Raw genomic sequence first — 16,894 nt, forward strand, 5'->3', positions numbered from 1 at the left:
AGAGTTAATGCCCAACCTTAAGTTTTCAGAGTTATTGCCTAAACTTAACCTTAAACACTTCAACATTTGACGTTTGCAACAACTTTAAAATTTGATGTTTGAGAAACATGGATGAATGTCTAATTCTGACATGAGACTGTGAGAGCTAGTTGCCCAGATATCCTCACATACTTTGTGGCCCCTCAAGTTTTGGTGGTGCATGAAACCCCTGCTTATAAAGGAAGTGGCTTATTAGAATGTTGGGACATTGTTTTAAGTCACTGTAGCCACTGCTAATAGGTCACCAGACTGAAATATCCAGGTTTACAGGGTAAAGGCAAACTAACTGCAGTGGTTTCATACAGGACAAGCATACAATTTCACATACAGTCATATCTGAGCTGGGTATGACAATGCAGACAAATATATGTCTAATGCATAGCTAATCAACAAATCTTTACACAATACGACACTTTAAAACAAACATTGTGTCTGTAAACATGTTATAAGTCTGTCCTATTGTGTATCAAGGCATGCTAATGTTATACAAAGCATCTGCCAAGCTATGTTGGCCATCTGGACCTTACAGAGCTCCGGACTTTTATAGGGACCCCTTTTCACTAGTTCCTCTGTATGCCTTTATGTCCTGTGCCCTCCCTCTTACCCCATGGATAGCCCATGCGCTCTCTCCCCAACTCTCTTTCTTACTCTTCTTTAACACACTCTGCCATTTCAACTTGAACTAACTTCTTCCTCCCTTTTCCTTCTGTCTGTCTCATTTACTTTTCTCCTATCTATCCCGAACCTGCCAGAATGGGGATCCCACCTCACCCACACACTCTGCTTCAGAAGGGCTCCAACCCAACCTGCACTGCTTAATCTCCATCTCCCTCTCTTTCCCTTTCTTACCCCCCTTTACCCCTCCCTTTGTTTTCTTGTTGGTTTCAGTGATTTAAGTGTAATGACATTTATGAGCTTCATTCAGTTCAGTCCCAGTCTCATGACTCTCGCATGCCACATGTGCTGATTTAAGGCCGCTCCTATAGAAGAGAGTCCCAATACAGGATCAGTGATCTAGATGGACAAGGAAAGGAAGCAAGTTAAAGACATTCTCCGGTGCTTTGTATACTTTTTAGCTTGTAGTTCTGAAAGTAGCACTCACGAGCCAAAAGTGGTCCCTGGAAATTGGTACTACATCACATACATTATATCAAGATTTCAGCACCACGTCATTGTTATTGTTCTCGCTCTCTGCTGTCTGTGCATCATGTGCCTCTTGCAAGCTGTCACTCAAATGGTGAGGGGCTGAAGCTCATTGGTTGAACTCAAATTGCTAGGGGGCTGGCCCTTATGGGAAAATGTAGGGAAAATGGCATAGGACAGCTTCCAGAAAAACAGTTGCTTTAAAATTTAGGATTTTGTGGTTAATTGAGGTAAGACAATAATTCTGCTCATACGGTAGATTATGCATGTATGAACAACACATTAACTCACCCAGTCCACAGTGGGAGTTTTGAAAAATGCTTAGAAGTCGCTAAAGTTCCAGAGTGTGTCTGTAACGTTCGTTATTGGAAGGATTGGACCAAGGTGCAGCGTGGAAGATGAACGTGCAGCTGTGTAGGGCTAACAAGCAACAATACAAAATCAAGATCCCACAAACAGGTGGGAAAAGGCTGCCTAAATATGATCCCCAATCAGAGACAACGGTAGACTGCTGCCACTGATTGGGAACCATACCAGGCCAACATAGAAATAGAAAAACTAGACTACCCACCATAGTCACACCCTGACCTAACCAAAATAGAGAAATAAAAGGTTCTCTAAGGTCAGGACGTGACAGTGTCTTTAGGGCAGAAGGGACACAATCAACAAGTTCCCTCTCACACACACCTTCAACATACTGTGTAAGAATCTCCGACCTTGACATGACACAGTTTGCTGAAACACGGAGGGCATCAGAATGCGGTTGGCGTCCTGGAGTGAGTGTGTGTATTAGGATGTGTGTTGGGATGTGTGTGTGTGTTTGGGCATTGGCACTCTCCTAGGTTTGGGTCAGTGCACAGATATAGGGGCTCTGACTGAGGGAGGGGGAGAGAGGGGAGTGGGAGGGCAGCTATAGGGTCATTGTAACAACTAATAATAAAATAATAAGCATGTGGTCGCGGGAGGGAGCCTGCGATTGTATAGGTGTGCGTGTGTGTGTGTGTGTGTGTGTGTGTGTGTGTGTGTGTGTGTGTGTGTGTGTGTGTGTGTGTGTGTGTGTGTGTGTGTGTGTGTGTGTGTGTGTGTGTGTGTGTGTGTGTGTGTGTGTGGGGGTAAGTGACCACGTGAGTGTTTGTGCATATCTTGAACTATTGTTGAACTCAGTGGGCCATATGGTAGTGAACACAAAGACTTAACTCAAACCCATTTAATAGACAGCAATAGTAATGGCGTCTTTTTGTAAGCACTAACGGAGGCTAACTCCGCCATGGCTTGGTGTTCAAAGCCTATGGAGAAATTAATGGGGTTTTTGGAGGGTTTTTTGATAAACGCCGAAAATAAGGTCTGTGGTATACACAGGTTTAGGAGATCTTATACAGTACATTTTGTTCTAATTTATGAGGTCATCTCTATCAGTGAATTTTGAAGCATTTATGACATCAAAACAAGTACATAAAGCACATGAAGGCTTCATATTTCATTAAGGTCATGTTAACTGACTGATATTATCTCATAGAACAAAACTTTTATAAGATTCCCTAAGCCTGTGTTAACCTCAGACCTTATTTTGGGCGTTTTTCCAAAAACCATACAAAAAAAACAATTAATTTCCCCGCAGGCTTTGACCAACGAGCCATGGCTAACTCATTTCCATTTTTTAGGACTAGCAGCTAGCGAGCTCTGTACTGTTAACCCTTACCTTAACTCCACCCCTTAAAGGTGAATAACAGGCCACATCCACCTACAGCCTCCAAATTCTGCTCTCCAGACACACACACACACACACACACACACACACACACACACACACACACACACACACACACACTGCTCTGTTCTTCTTTCCCCGACTCTTCTCCATCCCCATGCCCCCCTTCTTCTACTCCCTCTCCTCCACCCCTTCCTCCATTATTACCTCTTCGTTTGTCTTCCGTCCTTTCATTTGCAGCCCAGGCCTTTTCACCTTAAACAGACAGCAGCTGTGTGGTGAGGGCTTAGAGCCACTGCAGGCCTGAATGGACTGTTACTCTCCACTGGGTTGGATAAAGCTGTGCTTCCCCAGCAACACATCAGCTACAAATTAGCCTGCAGGCTCTGGGTCCTGCAGGGGGAGAGACCTGTGTGTGTGTGTGTGTGTGTGTGTGTGTGTGTGTGTGTGTGTGTGTGTGTGTGTGTGTGTGTGTGTGTGTGTGTGTGTGTGTGTGTGTGTGTGTGTGTGTGTGTGTGTGTGTGTGTGTGTGTGTGTGTGTGTGTGTGTGTGTGTGTGTGTGCATGTGTCCAGGCTGGGGGATCCTTTCATGTCTACCAACACTGATGGGGTGGGGGCTAAGGGGAGGGGCTAGAAGTTGTTTTGGGACCACTGGCCTGGTACAGTATGAGTGACAGCTGGGAGTCAACAGGTTTAAACCCCCCAGCTTCTCTCTGACAAGTAATGGTTAACAGGCTGAAGGGGGTTTGCCCTTCCCTGTGGGTGGCATGGTGCATGTGTTTGTACGTGTGTGTGTATGTGTGTTTGTTTGTTTGTGTGTGTGTTTGTGTGTGCATGTTTGCATACATGCATTTGGGGGTGTGTGTCTGGGGGAGTGTCTGTGTTCTGAACTGTAGCCCATCCCTGTACAGTAATGTGATTATCTTCTCAGAAAGAGCCCTGAGGCTGGGAATTACTGGCTGAATCTCCTTCGCTAGCACTATGGGACACCTCCCTCCTTCTCTCTCTCTTTTTTCCACTTGCCTCTTTCTTTCTTTTTTCTTTCTTTTTTTCTTTACCCCTTTATTTATTTTTTCTTTCTTTCTTTCTTTCTTTCTTTCTTTCTTTCTTTCTTTCTTTCAGCGGACAACTCTCACCTCATTACCCCTTGAGAGAATCATTCATGATGGGACATGCATTGCACTGTAATTCTACCAAACTAAGTCACGAACTGATTAACCATGATTAACCATGTTAGCTGCCATTGGATCCAATGGTGATTTTACTTGCAGATCTGTGATCTCACTTAGCTCTCAGACTGAGGGATGGAGTTAGACAGAGAAAGGTAGATGGAGCTACTGCATGTCTTCACTTGTCCGTATAAAATAGGTCATCCGTTTATCTTGTCTTCGTGTGAGTGTGTGCTTGAGTTGGTGTGTGTGTGTATTTGAACATGGGTGGGTGTGTGATGGTCTATGTCTATGTGTGTGTGTGTTCCTCTCTCTGAGATGCCAGATAGCAGAGTGTCTGTGATTATCAGGGGATGTAATACTGTAGATGTAGGCCACTGTAGCCCCGACCAGACCTCTGACATCACCCACTAGATGGTCTGCCAGACACAACAACAGTAAACAACACTACAGTAAACAGGCCAGGCGGACGGACAGATGTCCTGATCACTGAAGGGAGGTCACAAAACAGAAACAACTCCATATTTCAGTCATTTAGCAGACACTCTTATCCAATTAGGGTCAAGGGCACATCAACAGATTGTTCACCTAGTTGGCTCAGGGATTTGAACCAGTGACCTTTCAGTTTACTGGCCCAATGCGCTTAACCACTAGGCTAATTCCTATAAAAAGATAAAAAGGATGCATTTGCTATAACTGACTCCAGACTCTTAATAAACCCATATTCAACTTCAACTTCCTTTACAAAGCAGAAAAATATAAAAAATTGTGATCAAAGCGTGTCTAACGTCACATTGAATCTGAAACTGAAATTGAGCTGTAGAAAAGGAACTCCATACTTTTAGAAGTAAAGACAAAGCAAGTGTCGCTGAGTCAAGGAACAATGAATGACTTTACCGCAGCCAGGTGACTCACCTCTCACAGACTTGTATATTAGTTACAGCCGGTGTGTTCGTGTGTGTGTAAGGTGTGCCTCTCTCTTATCTTATGACCCTAGCACAATAGGGAATTTTTCCCTGGTAAGGTTCATTCCATAGGTAGGATGTTACAGCAAACACATTAAGGCTGAAATTAGAGTAGGTTGTGTAGGTTGTGTGAGTGAGTGTGTGTGTGTGTGTGTGTGTGTGTGTGTGTGTGTGTGTGTGTGTGTGTGTGTGTGTGTGTGTGTGCACTCATGCACATGCATGTTGTAGCTGTCAGGTATGTGATGAGTAGACATGAGGGTGAGGAAAGGTATTTCCGCTCAGAGGTGCTTGGTGTCCTCTGGGATTCACTGGGAGTGGGAGAATGTGTGTCTTACGTTTAGCTGAAAGAACGTGCTAAACTGAAAGTGTATGTGTGTGTGTGTGTGTGTGTGTGTGTGTGTGTGTGTGTGTGTGTGTGTGTGTGTGTGTGTGTGTGTGTGTGTGTGTGTGTGTGTGTGTGTGTGTGTGTGTGTGTGTGTGTGTGTGTGTGTGTGTGTGTTGATTGGGTGACAGTGAGTGTTGGCATGTGTCTCTCTGATGTGTTTGGTTATCAGATGACCTGTCAGATTGTCGCACCCTGAGTAGAAGTGACTAATACACAGGTTGTAGCACTGAAACAAAAAACCTCATGACTCAATTAGCTCTATTCTCTTTCTTTGAACGGAGGGACACCATCTCTGTGTGTCACACATTTAGTGAACAGGACACTATGAGATCCAGGTCTGTTATCCAATACACAACACACATGCGTATCATGCCCATAGGGGGCACAGGGGCTCGTGCCCCCTCAGATTTTTCCTGTTTAAAAATGTTGTTGTTGTTTCTCTGTAATACTACGAGCCACCTCACAATTGTATGAAGTTGGTTTTAGACCAAATAGGTTCCCAATCTCCCAACCTCATAAGTAGATACTAAGAAGCTTTTACAAAGATTTTAGCAGAGATGCAGGGAAGCACATTTAATTGATTTAATAAGAACCATCAGTCAGGAGGATACAGACGACTCAAGAGGTATATTTAGACATGCAGAAAAATATACATATACAGTACCAGTCAAAGGTTTGGACACATCTGCTCATTCAAGGGCTTTCTTTATTTTTACTATTTTCTACGTTGTAGAATAATAGTGAAGACATCAAAACTATGAAATAACACACATGGAATCATGTAGAAACCAAAAAAGTGTTAAACAAATCAAAATAAATGGTATATTTGAGATTCTTCAAAGTAGCCACCCTTTGCCTTGATGACAGCTTTGCACACTCTTGGCATTCTCTCAACCAGCTTCATGAGTACAGTAGGTCACCTAGAATGCATTTCAATGTGCCTTGTTAAAAGTTAATTTGTGGAATTTCTTTCCTTCTTAATGCGTTTGAGCCAATCAGTTGTGCCGTGACAAGGCAGGGGTAGTATACAGAAGACAGCCCTATTTGGTAAAAGTCCATTTGTGTTATAGTTTTGATGTCTTCACTAATATTATACAATGTAGAAAATAGTAAAATAATGAAAAACCCTTGAATGAGTAGGTGTGTCCAAAATGTTGACTGGTACTAATATATTAGTACCAGTCAACATATATATATATATATATATATATATATATATATATATATACTCCATAGAATTAAGCCTAATGAGTATAGCTCTAATTGCAGAAAAAAGCGGTTTCAGGTGTTTGAAAAAAGAAAGAATCCCTCAACTTTAAGGAAGGGGATGCCCCCCCCAGCCACCCACACCTACTTTGTGTCCCCTCAAATTTCTGGGTGCATGACGCCAATGTGCCTACACACAGACACACATACAGTATACAGTTAGCTCTGCGCGGGTGGAGCCTAATCGTGTCTGGAAGGATTTCACCGTCCGAGTCCTGGCGTGCACAACACAACACACACACTTTGCTGTTGAGGGAGATACACGTCTTCACGCAATGTGAAGACACGACTTGAATGCTAAAGATCTAATATACGACGAAACGTCAGAGCATTATAAGTGCTACGTGAGGTCGATGGTGTATTTTAATCTTATTAGATATATACCTGCGTTTTAGTGGGAAGTTTGGGATCTCTCGCTCTAAGTGAATGAACTGGGAAAGCACTGTATTACAACTTGGATGAACAGGTTCTCTCCCGGGACATGTTTTAGCGGTGTTGGGTAGGGAATTATTTTATCATATAATTAGGTGGCAAAACACCTCGTCCCCACCATGAAGCGCTCAAGAGGTACAGTAGCGACGCCATCTTTCCAGTCCTCTCCAAGGGCTGCGCGGCAGAGCGAGTGGCTGCGGAGCGCTCTGGCCCACCATCACTGCCCTGAACCCGGCGTGGAGAACGAAATAGTGGTCCTGGCCACGGGGATTGACCAGTACCTCCAGGAGGTGTTTCACCACTTGGTTTACCCCAAACAAGACGACGTGGTCTCGGCAGAGGATTTCACTGTGCTTTGCTCAGTGCTGGGGCTTACCGGAGAGGAAAGTGAGACAAGGGATGGAGAGAAGGAAGAGGAGGGAGATGATGAGGAGGGTCAAGGTATTTGCTCGGGGCTCCCTCGCGAGCTGGCCTTTAGGGACTTCCATTCGCGGCTATGCGGTTATTTCCGCGTCCGAGAGCGCGATGCAACTGGGGTCATGCGCCTCCCAGTTACAGAGGAGACCGAGCACATTGAGCGCGAGATCCGGCTTCGGTGGCCGCGGGTCAGGCGACGGAAATGTGTCAGTTTCGACCTCACAAGAGAACAAACCGGGAGGAGGCCCGCGCCCAAAGCGCACAACCGTGAAATGGGTTCATCAGAACTACATCATAAAACAGGTAAGCAATTGGCTATAGCATATGAACTGGACTCTAAAATGTCTGAACTGTTATGGTTGCAGGTTCAAACTGCTGTCTGCTGAGCTCACTCATTAGGAAGGATCCCTCATGTGTTATCTCCAATTGAGGATACTAACACCATTCCTTATGGACAATCCTCATCTCTCCCACCTCTAGGTCAGACAGAAACCGAGTGTGTGGCTCTGAGGGAGCTGGTTGAGGACCTGCGCTCTGCTCTACAGGGCAGCGATGCTCGCTGCCTGGCTCTGGAAGTTGCATTACGACGACACAGGCTTACCATGCACCACTCCAATGTAGTGACTTCAAACACACATACACCCTCAAACATACCAATTTCAAATGCCCAGGGACGCGAGAGGGGTGCACTTAACCCCCCAAAAGAAGGGATCCCAAATCTCCAGGGCCGAGGGTGCGGGGTGGGGGAAGAGACGGTAGCAGGGAGACGGGGCTCCAAAGACCCTATCCTCAGGGAGCTGCAGCTGATTCGCTCCTCACGTGACGGACAGCTGGAGGAGGCAATCAGGTTCAACCAGCGGCTGGAGGAGGAGCTTGGCTGGGCATATGGTGAGGCTCGCAGGCTGGAGGGGGTGGAGTCTCGCCTACGGCAGGAGAATGCTGAGATCAGGTTGGTTTTGGTTGACTGAGTTTTTTGTTGATTGGTTGATTGATTAATGGAATGGCTGGTTGATTGGTTTGTTGACTGACTGATTGTTTGATTGACAGGCGGAGAACAGAAGAGGCGAGGGAGGCTCTCAGAGAAGGTCTCAAGAAGGTGAGACTGATCCAGAAACAGGCTCAGAACGTCCCTCAGCTCCAGAGCAGAGTCACACAGCTGGAAACAGACATTCAAGAGTACAGGTAGATTATACAACACCCCCGTCCCCAAGTCTAGGCCTGGAGGTCCACCACACTGGCACATAGGGGGCTGAATAAATGTGATTATGTTTGGTTAATATTGAACTCTATATCACCAACAGCAACAACATAGCAACAACCCAGCATAGGTTCTGTCCTCTACACTGCTGATACAGTATATTAACCACATAAACGTGGTTAAAGTATTATTAATTGAGGACACATTTATGACTGTTGAAATGTAAGGTAGTCATTAGTGGGGTAAGTCATTGGCCCTGCCTCTCTCTGGTTGTGGTATCTGCAATGGTTTAACAGCTTGGCTGACAGTGTGAAGCTGTAATGCTCTCACCACGAAACATAAGAGACCTTTACTACTGTAGTGTACACACTCACCAGCAACACACACATACATGAACGTGCAAAAACATAGTGCCTGTTGTGAAGAGGGCACGACAAAGCCTATTCCCCTTCAGGAAACTAAAAAGGGTCCTGAGATCCTCAAAAGATTCTACAGCTGCAACGTTGAGAGCATCCTGACCGGTTGCTTCACTGCCTGGTACGGCAATTGCTCGGCCTCCGACCGCAAGGCACTACAGAGGGTAGTGCATACGGCAAGTGCATCACTGGGGCTAAGCTGCCTGCCATCCAGGACCTCTACACCAGGCGGTGTCAGAGGAAGGCCCTGAAAATTGTCAAATACACCAGCCACCCCAGTCACAGACTGTTCTCTCTACGCGGTACCGGAGTGCCAAGTCTAGGACAAAAAGGCTTCTCAACAGTTTTTACCCCCAAGCCATAAGACTCCTGAACAGGTAACCAAATGGTTACCCGGACTATTTGCATTGTGTGCCCCCCCCAACCCCTCTTTTACACTGCTGCTACTCTCTGTTTATCTTATATGCATAGTCACTTTAACTATACATTCATGTACATACTACCTCAATTGGGCCGACCAACCAGTGCTCCCACACGTTGGCTAATTGGACTATCTGCATTGTGTCCCACCCACCAACTGCCTCTTTTACGCTACTGCTACTCTCTGTTCATCATATATGCATAGTCACTTTAACCACATCTACATGCACATACTACCTCAATCAGCCTGACTAACCGGTGTCTGTATATAGCCATGCTACTGTTATTTTCAAATGTCTTTTCACTGTTGTTTTATTTCTTTACTTACCTACACACACACACACACACCTTTTTCTTTCGCACTATTGGTTAGAGCCTGTAAGTAAGCATTTCACTGTAAGGTATTCTGTGCATGTGACAAATAAACTTTGATTTGATTTGACTCATACTGTGCCTAACCTTTGACCTCTCAGATCACAGTGCACCTGCAGAGGAAGCCACGCCTCACCGCCTCGAGAGCCCATGGACGACACCTGCCTCCAGCGAGCGGTGGAGGGGAGAGCTGCCTCGGACGAGGAAGAGGAAGAGAGGGAGAGGAAGGAGGAGAGGGAGGAAGGACAGTGCTGCCTTTTGGAGGTGAAAAGGCTCATCAACAGACTGCACAACTGTGGTAAAGGGTGAGTGCACACACACACACACACACACACACACACACACACACACACACACACACACACACACACACACACACACACACACACACACACACACACACACATACACACACACCTGTAGCTGACTCTCTTCTCCTCTCCAGGTGTCAGAATACAACAGCCCACCACTTGCTACTCTCCCAGAACCTCCTCCTTGACAACCAGAACAATCTCCATGACATCTCCAATGACCTCCTCATGATCCCCAGGGGGTGGGGTCGCAGAGGTCACACTTATCAGGAGGAGAGGGAGACCGAGTTAGAGAAGGTGAGAGAGAACTAGAGGGGTTCTTAGGGCCAATTCCATTTTTATTTAGCTCCCTCCAAAGAGAAAGAAAAAAAGTAAGACTTGGAATTGATTCTGGAACATGTAGAGAACTAGTAGCCAGTGGGAGGCAGTTATAGATACATTTCCTTGTTTACCATATCTGAAGTATTTAGCAGATGGTGTCTGTGAGAGTACTTTAGATACAACTAATACTGTTTTAGCTCTATTCAAGCAGACTAATGGAAGCCTGTCTGGCACAGTTCACTATCCATTTTTTTTATTGTATAAATATTATTTCTTCATTGACTGACTTCTGCTTTTTCTCTCTCTCTCTCAATTAATTTCCATTCAATTTGCTTTATTTGCATGATGTCAAAATGTACATATACTGCCAAAGCTTACTTTGGAGATTTACAATATTACCATTCTCTCGCTCTCACTCTCTCGCTCTCTCTCTCGCACACGCGCACTGTCAGAGGCATGAGGAGGTGGAGGGGTTGAGGTTGGAGGTTCAGATGGTGGAGACCGAGAGAGTACGTCTGTCACTCTTGGAAGAGAAACTGACAGACACACTAACACTGCTACTGCAGCTACGCATCAAGGTACACATATACTGTATACACAAGCAAGAACAGTAAACACACAAGTCCTCGGAACATTCTGATTGTTTGTTATACCAGCCTTTCTAGTTTTGTAGTGCCACCTAGTGGTATAGTGTGTGTAAAGACCGGTGTATGAGTCGAGCCTTTCCCACCCTGGCATTTCTCTCTCATTCTCTCTGGGCAGGGTGTCTCTCATAGGTCTCTGGGGAAGATGCTGATGGACACTCTGGATGTCTGCAGAAAGAGTGGACATAGCCCATCCCATGTGCTGCAGGTGGTCAATTCCTTCTGTGCCCAGCTTTCGTCCAATGAGCTGCTGCGAGATGGGGTAGGGGTGGGAGGGGAAGGTGGCGGTGTAGGTGGAGAGGCACGAGTATCTGTGTCTACAAGCCAGAGACCCTCAAGCACCGCCAACCCCCCTGCTCATCTGTTTAGGCAACACACAACCCTCTCTTCTCCCCAACTCCCCTCCATGAACACTACATAACTGGTTTACAGCTACAGTACACTCCTAAACCTCCTTCTGATTATGCTACAATACCACGTCCTCTTGTATACCACGTCCTCTTATAAAGGGAAAGGTAAAGGGGGGTACCTCGTCAGTTGTCCAACGGGATGCATTCAACTGAAATGTTTCTTCCACATTTAACCCAACCCCTCTGAATCAGAGAGGTGCGGGGGGCTGCTTTAATCGACATCAACGTCTTCGGCATATACCACTTCCTCAGGAGTAGGCCTAGCTATGACTGTTTATATGAGAGGAAGATACTACAGGTTCATCTCTGTTGCTCTGCGGCTATAACAGTCTCTGTCTGTGTACTGCTATATGTACACAGCAGATTTAGACTTTCACATCTGTATATCTATTCTGTTGTGTTTGTTACTAACATGGCACTTATGACACAATCATGATTATTTATGCACATTTATATATTCATATTTATACTAATGGGACAAGTTTGATTAGCTATGTATTATGTTTTTGTCTTTCTGTGTCATTTGACATATTTTGTTAGTTTAGTTTAAAGCTTTGTAGAGGAGCACACTAGTGTGATGACTGTGTATGTATGTCTTCTGATTGTACCTTAGATACACTGCTTACTCTACATCAGGTACAGTACTTTATACTCTATTCATTATTTATCAAATTTCTCATTGAGATGGACACATCTTTTCACATGAGGGACCCTGGAGACCTGATTTATAAACATGTAACATTCTAATTATTGCAGTTATTGTAGAGGACAATTAATACATTAATTAATAAAACATCATAAAATGTGCATATAGTAGGATACTATGTGTTTTTCTTCTCTATACAAATGCATATCTACTGTGGTTGATTATAGGGACTCACAACAGGTGTCTTCACAACATTCAGCTGCTACATTGTACTTAGTGCTCAATATGAGCTCAGAGCTCAGACATTTCTATCTCATATGACTGTGAGAACCAGGACTCAGGGTGAATGTGTGTGTCTTTGTTTGAGAAACAGCTGAAAGCACCAAACGTGAGTGTGTCAGCGAAAGAGAGAGGTATAAAGCTACTCTGACCTTTGTATGATATCTGAGCAAGGCCACTCATTGCCCCATATCCATGATACATTCTATCCTCAGAAAGGCATAACCGCACCTGACACACACACACACACTTGACGTCCAGCTCTTAGGTTCTCTTAATTCAGGTATAGCCCCCCATACAATCACACACCGAGTGACTCACAGAAGACTACAGCAATACAGAAGAGTGGTACAAAATAATATAGTCCTTTATTTCCAGCAATTTATAAAGTCCTGCAGATTGTGAACCCCACTACAGTTACAGGGTTAGAGAGGGGGACAGCAGGGGGAGCACACAGTTCCAGATTAAGTGTGTGTTTGTGTGTGTAACCAATATATCTGTATGGACATTTTGTGCTAGTAGTGTGTGTGTGTGTCTGGGAGGTGAGGGTTGAGGAATGTGGTTATTGAGAAATGATCCATCCGTTATACCTCTGTTGTCTGACCACTAGTCTGTTCTAGTCAGAGCCTTCTGTTTACAATATCCATCTATTCATTTATGTTCTCAATTGAAGGTTCTGTCCTTAGTGATTCCCAAACACTGCAACCATTGCAACCATGCAGCCTCTCTCATAGATTATTTATTCATTCATTACATTACAACATCAAATCAAGGTATGTCAGTTATTAATAAAAGCTAATTAGAGAGATTCTACTCTGTGGTGAGCCTAGCTCCTGATTGGTTACTATGTGTTGAGCTTGGTTCCTGATAGGTTAAGGCCTTCTATGTTTGGGTCCCTGCCCGAGGGCAGGGGATGTAAGTTGTGTGAGGTTCATCAGATATTAGGCACCCACACTGTTTGTTAGCCTAGGCGCTAATCTACCGCGGCAGCGCTGAAGCTCTACTGGCTGGATACAACCCAAAAAAGGATGAACAAAAAAATTAAATGAGAAACAATTACAAAAACAGCGACAGAACAGAGACAAAATTAAATGAAAAATAAACACCTTATTTATAGAATAAATATAGTATATACAATTTGCTTTGTGTGCATCTAAAAATAAATAGAAAAAGCATTCCTTCCCCTGAAGAAGTATTCACAACCTCTTATCCGTACTGGGGCAGAACGCTGGCACAGGTTCAGTAAGACAGCAGAGAGAACCCAGGTTCTAGATTCAGGGTTCCGCCTCAAGAATACAGGTTTTAGAATATAATTTTGGATACAGGCTCTAGAATCCAGAAGGTATGTAATTCTATCATGGACACAGATTATAGAATCAAGAAAATACAAATTCTAGAATCTAGAAAATGCAGGTTCTACATTAGAATCTTGGATACAGGTTCTATAATCTAGATGAAGCTAATAGTGAACAGCCACTATCACTATCAGCACTGTCTCACATTCACTCATATGACAATGTTGCCCTCTGGTGCCTGTGTGTGTATATTACAGTACTTTCCAACAGTGACACTTAACCCCACTGGGGCTCTCAATCATAAACATGACATAATCATTCTCTAACACATAAGATCACAGAAGGATTAAGAAAAATTATGAACTTAAAGAATACATCTAATAACGGACACAACTTCCACTTTGTAAATTGTGTCAAACCTAAGAAGGATACATTATCTTTTAAAGAGAAGGAAACTTAACTCATAATGCACACGTTTTGAATATTCATGTTATGTGCCCTGCACATGCACTCTGCTGGCCCCTTAAAACAACATATAAATTGAACACCAGATAACAAAGCATCAGATGATAACACATGCATTTCACCATCAAGCTGGGCTCTGCTGCTTACGAGAATTAGAGTGTCTATACTGACAGTATGTTAATGTGGGTAGGATAGGAGGCCATTTTGAAGCATGGCGTCTGTGGCAGATATTGTAGGTCAGCTGCACAGTGCGTATGTACAATGCACAACAGACATTAAGGAAGTGTGGTAGTCAGCATGGACAGGCCTTGAGTTGCTTCAACTCAAGAAGATCGCTGATATTGTTTGAACCATTTGAGAAAGCTTGAGAGAGCGAGAGACAGAAAGAGCGAGCAAGATGTTTGCATGATATTCCTAAGCAGGCAATATTGGTTTGACAATTCCTCCCTCAACATCCTGTCTTTCCTCACTAACTAATGAAGTCCAAACACTTTCTGTCTAAGTGTTTGTGTGAAAACAAAGAATAAACAAATGTAATTAAAGAAATGTCACAATCGTAGCCCTTTAGGAGGATTCAGGGGACCAGGGGACAACAAGGAGGTGTTGAAACCTTGCTATTGAGCATTGAGGCCTCAAGGACCACTAAGGACATGTTTGGCATGAATTGGGGTTGACTTTAATTTAAAAAACAACCCTCCAACTGAGTGTGAAACATAATGTGGCACCGTACGGTCTGGCACCTCCTTGGTGGTGATCTATGAAGCATAATGTGGCACCTGACCGTATGATCTGGCACCTCCTTGGTGACCTATGAAGCATAATGTGGCACCGGACCGTATGATCTGGCACCTCCTTGGTGACCTATGAAACATAATGAGGCACCTGACCGTATGATCTGGCACCTCCTTGGTGACCTATGAAGCATAATGTGGCACCTGACCGTCTGATCTGGCACCTCCTTGGTGACCTATGAAACATAATGAGGCACCTGACCGTACGATCTGGCACCTCCTTGGTGACCTATGAAACATAATGTGGTACCTGACAGTATGATCTGGCACCTCCTTGGTGACCTATGAAACATAATGTGGCACCTGACCGTCTGATCTGGCACCTCCTTGGTGACCTATGAAACATAATGAGGCACCTGACCGTACGATCTGGCACCTCCTTGGTGACCTATGAAACATAATGTGGCACCTGACCGTATGATCTGGCACCTCCTTGGTGACCTATGAAGCATAATGTGGCACCTGACCGTCTGATCTGGCACCTCCTTGGTGACCTATGAAACATAATGTGGCACCGGACCGTATGATCTGGCACCTCCTTGGTGACCTATGAAACATAATGTAGCACCTGACCGTACGATCTGGCACCTCCTTGGTGACCTATGAAGCATAATGTGGCACCGGACCGTCTGATCTGGCACCTCCTTGGTGACCTATGAAACATAATGTGGTACCTGACAGTATGATCTGGCACCTCCTTGGTGACCTATGAAACATAATGTAGCACCTGACTGTACCAACTGGCAGGACCTATGTCCATGAACTAGGTTGAGGTTGCCTCTTACCACTGATACAGGGTCAGTTATGTTTTCATCCCTCCCCAATGGTTAAGGTTAGGATTTGGAGAGGGTAAACTGATTCTAGATCTGTGCTTAAGGGCAACTTAAATCTTCCTGTTTCTTTTCAGGTTAGTGTTCAGTCATCCTTTAACAGGGTTGGGGGGTTGTTACCTAAGCGGATTCAGGTCTCTACATTCTGGTCCGGGCCCCTGTGGAGCTGCCCCCACTGAATCACTACTCTCAAGGCAAGGCAAATTGGAAGGGTCCCTTAAAAATGTATTCATCTCTTTATACGTATAGCACTTGGTGATTAAGCATTCTAGGCTTGTGTGAGGTTTTTTTGCTGTCTGTCTGTCTTCATTTCAAGTCTTTAAGATCGAGCTCATCTTTACAAATGCTGCCAATGTGACTGGCCCAAGGGAGAATGTCCCCATTGAAAATAATGAGGATTCACCCACCCAATGGTAAAACAGATATAGATTCTTATCAAATTCAATATTAACAATAATAATCATAATCATCGTCATCATAATAACAATAAAAACAATAGTAGTAAAACTCTTATTTAGTCAAATAAAGAAAAAATGGCATAGTCTGTGACCCAGGGGGAGGGGTTTGGGGGGAGATTGGAGGTCAAGGGGTTAGGGTTGAGGTCTGGGTCTGAAAGTGATTCAGTTGTTCCGATGTCCAGAGGGAGATACTGTACAGTTCAGTTGTTCAGGTTGTTTCCGGTGAGCCCGAATTGATGCTATGTATGTATGCTGTCCAGGTGTGTGTTCAGTCTCCCACGTCAGTGTCTCTGTCTCCAATGAGCCAGAGGACATGGAAGCAGAGGGCCAGGAAGCCGGTCCCCAGCAGATCTCCCAGGGCCGTCAAGTAAGGAATAGAGAAGTTATCAGGGTTCATCCCCCTACTCCACATCCAGTGGACCATCCAGTCAGCCAGGTACAACAGGATCAACACCTAGAGACAGAGACGGTGAGTGGTGAGGGGGGGTTAAGGTGTGTGGGGGTGTGAGTGTGT

At 44.6% G+C, this 16,894-nt stretch overlaps 2 protein-coding genes across 25 annotated transcripts in view; one reads left to right on the top strand and one right to left on the bottom strand.

Annotated features, from left to right (window-relative positions):
- Window positions 1-6,887: 6,887 nt before the first annotated feature.
- si:ch211-112f3.4 (EF-hand and coiled-coil domain-containing protein 1) lies at window positions 6,888-12,423 on the top strand. The gene is made up of 7 exons (XM_035796918.2): window positions 6,888-7,827; window positions 8,005-8,473; window positions 8,572-8,706; window positions 10,032-10,235; window positions 10,376-10,538; window positions 11,015-11,140; window positions 11,325-12,423. The coding sequence occupies exons 1-7, from the start codon at window positions 7,227-7,229 to the stop codon at window positions 11,625-11,627; spliced, it is 2,001 nt and encodes a 666-aa protein (XP_035652811.2). The 5' UTR covers window positions 6,888-7,226; the 3' UTR covers window positions 11,628-12,423.
- Window positions 12,424-12,885: 462 nt separating this feature from the next.
- The window catches only part of LOC118400251 (solute carrier family 41 member 1-like), a 43,521-nt gene continuing 39,512 nt past the window's right edge, over window positions 12,886-16,894 (bottom strand). For 2 of the 24 annotated variants that reach the window (XM_035796920.2, XM_052473479.1), the window contains exon 11: window positions 12,886-16,834. In XM_035796920.2, coding sequence (XP_035652813.2) covers window positions 16,649-16,834 — 186 coding nt within the window. In that variant the 3' untranslated portion in view covers window positions 12,886-16,648. The remainder of the gene's footprint in view (window positions 16,835-16,894) is intronic. The other 22 variants (XR_008074267.1, XR_008074259.1, XR_008074266.1 and 19 more) reach the window with 22 other exon arrangements.

This window comes from Oncorhynchus keta, chromosome 21 (genome assembly GCF_023373465.1).
Source record: "Oncorhynchus keta strain PuntledgeMale-10-30-2019 chromosome 21, Oket_V2, whole genome shotgun sequence".
Classification (NCBI taxonomy): domain Eukaryota; kingdom Metazoa; phylum Chordata; class Actinopteri; order Salmoniformes; family Salmonidae; genus Oncorhynchus; species Oncorhynchus keta.

Coding starts and splice junctions, on each gene's coding strand:
- si:ch211-112f3.4 (XM_035796918.2), top strand. CDS start 7,227: ATGAAGCGCTCAAGAGGTACAGTAGCGACGCCATCTTTCCAGTCCTCT. Junction 8,707..10,031: donor ACAGACATTCAAGAGTACAG/GTAGATTATACA, acceptor TTGACCTCTCAG/ATCACAGTGCACCTGCAGAG. Junction 11,141..11,324: donor TACTGCAGCTACGCATCAAG/GTACACATATAC, acceptor CTCTCTGGGCAG/GGTGTCTCTCATAGGTCTCT.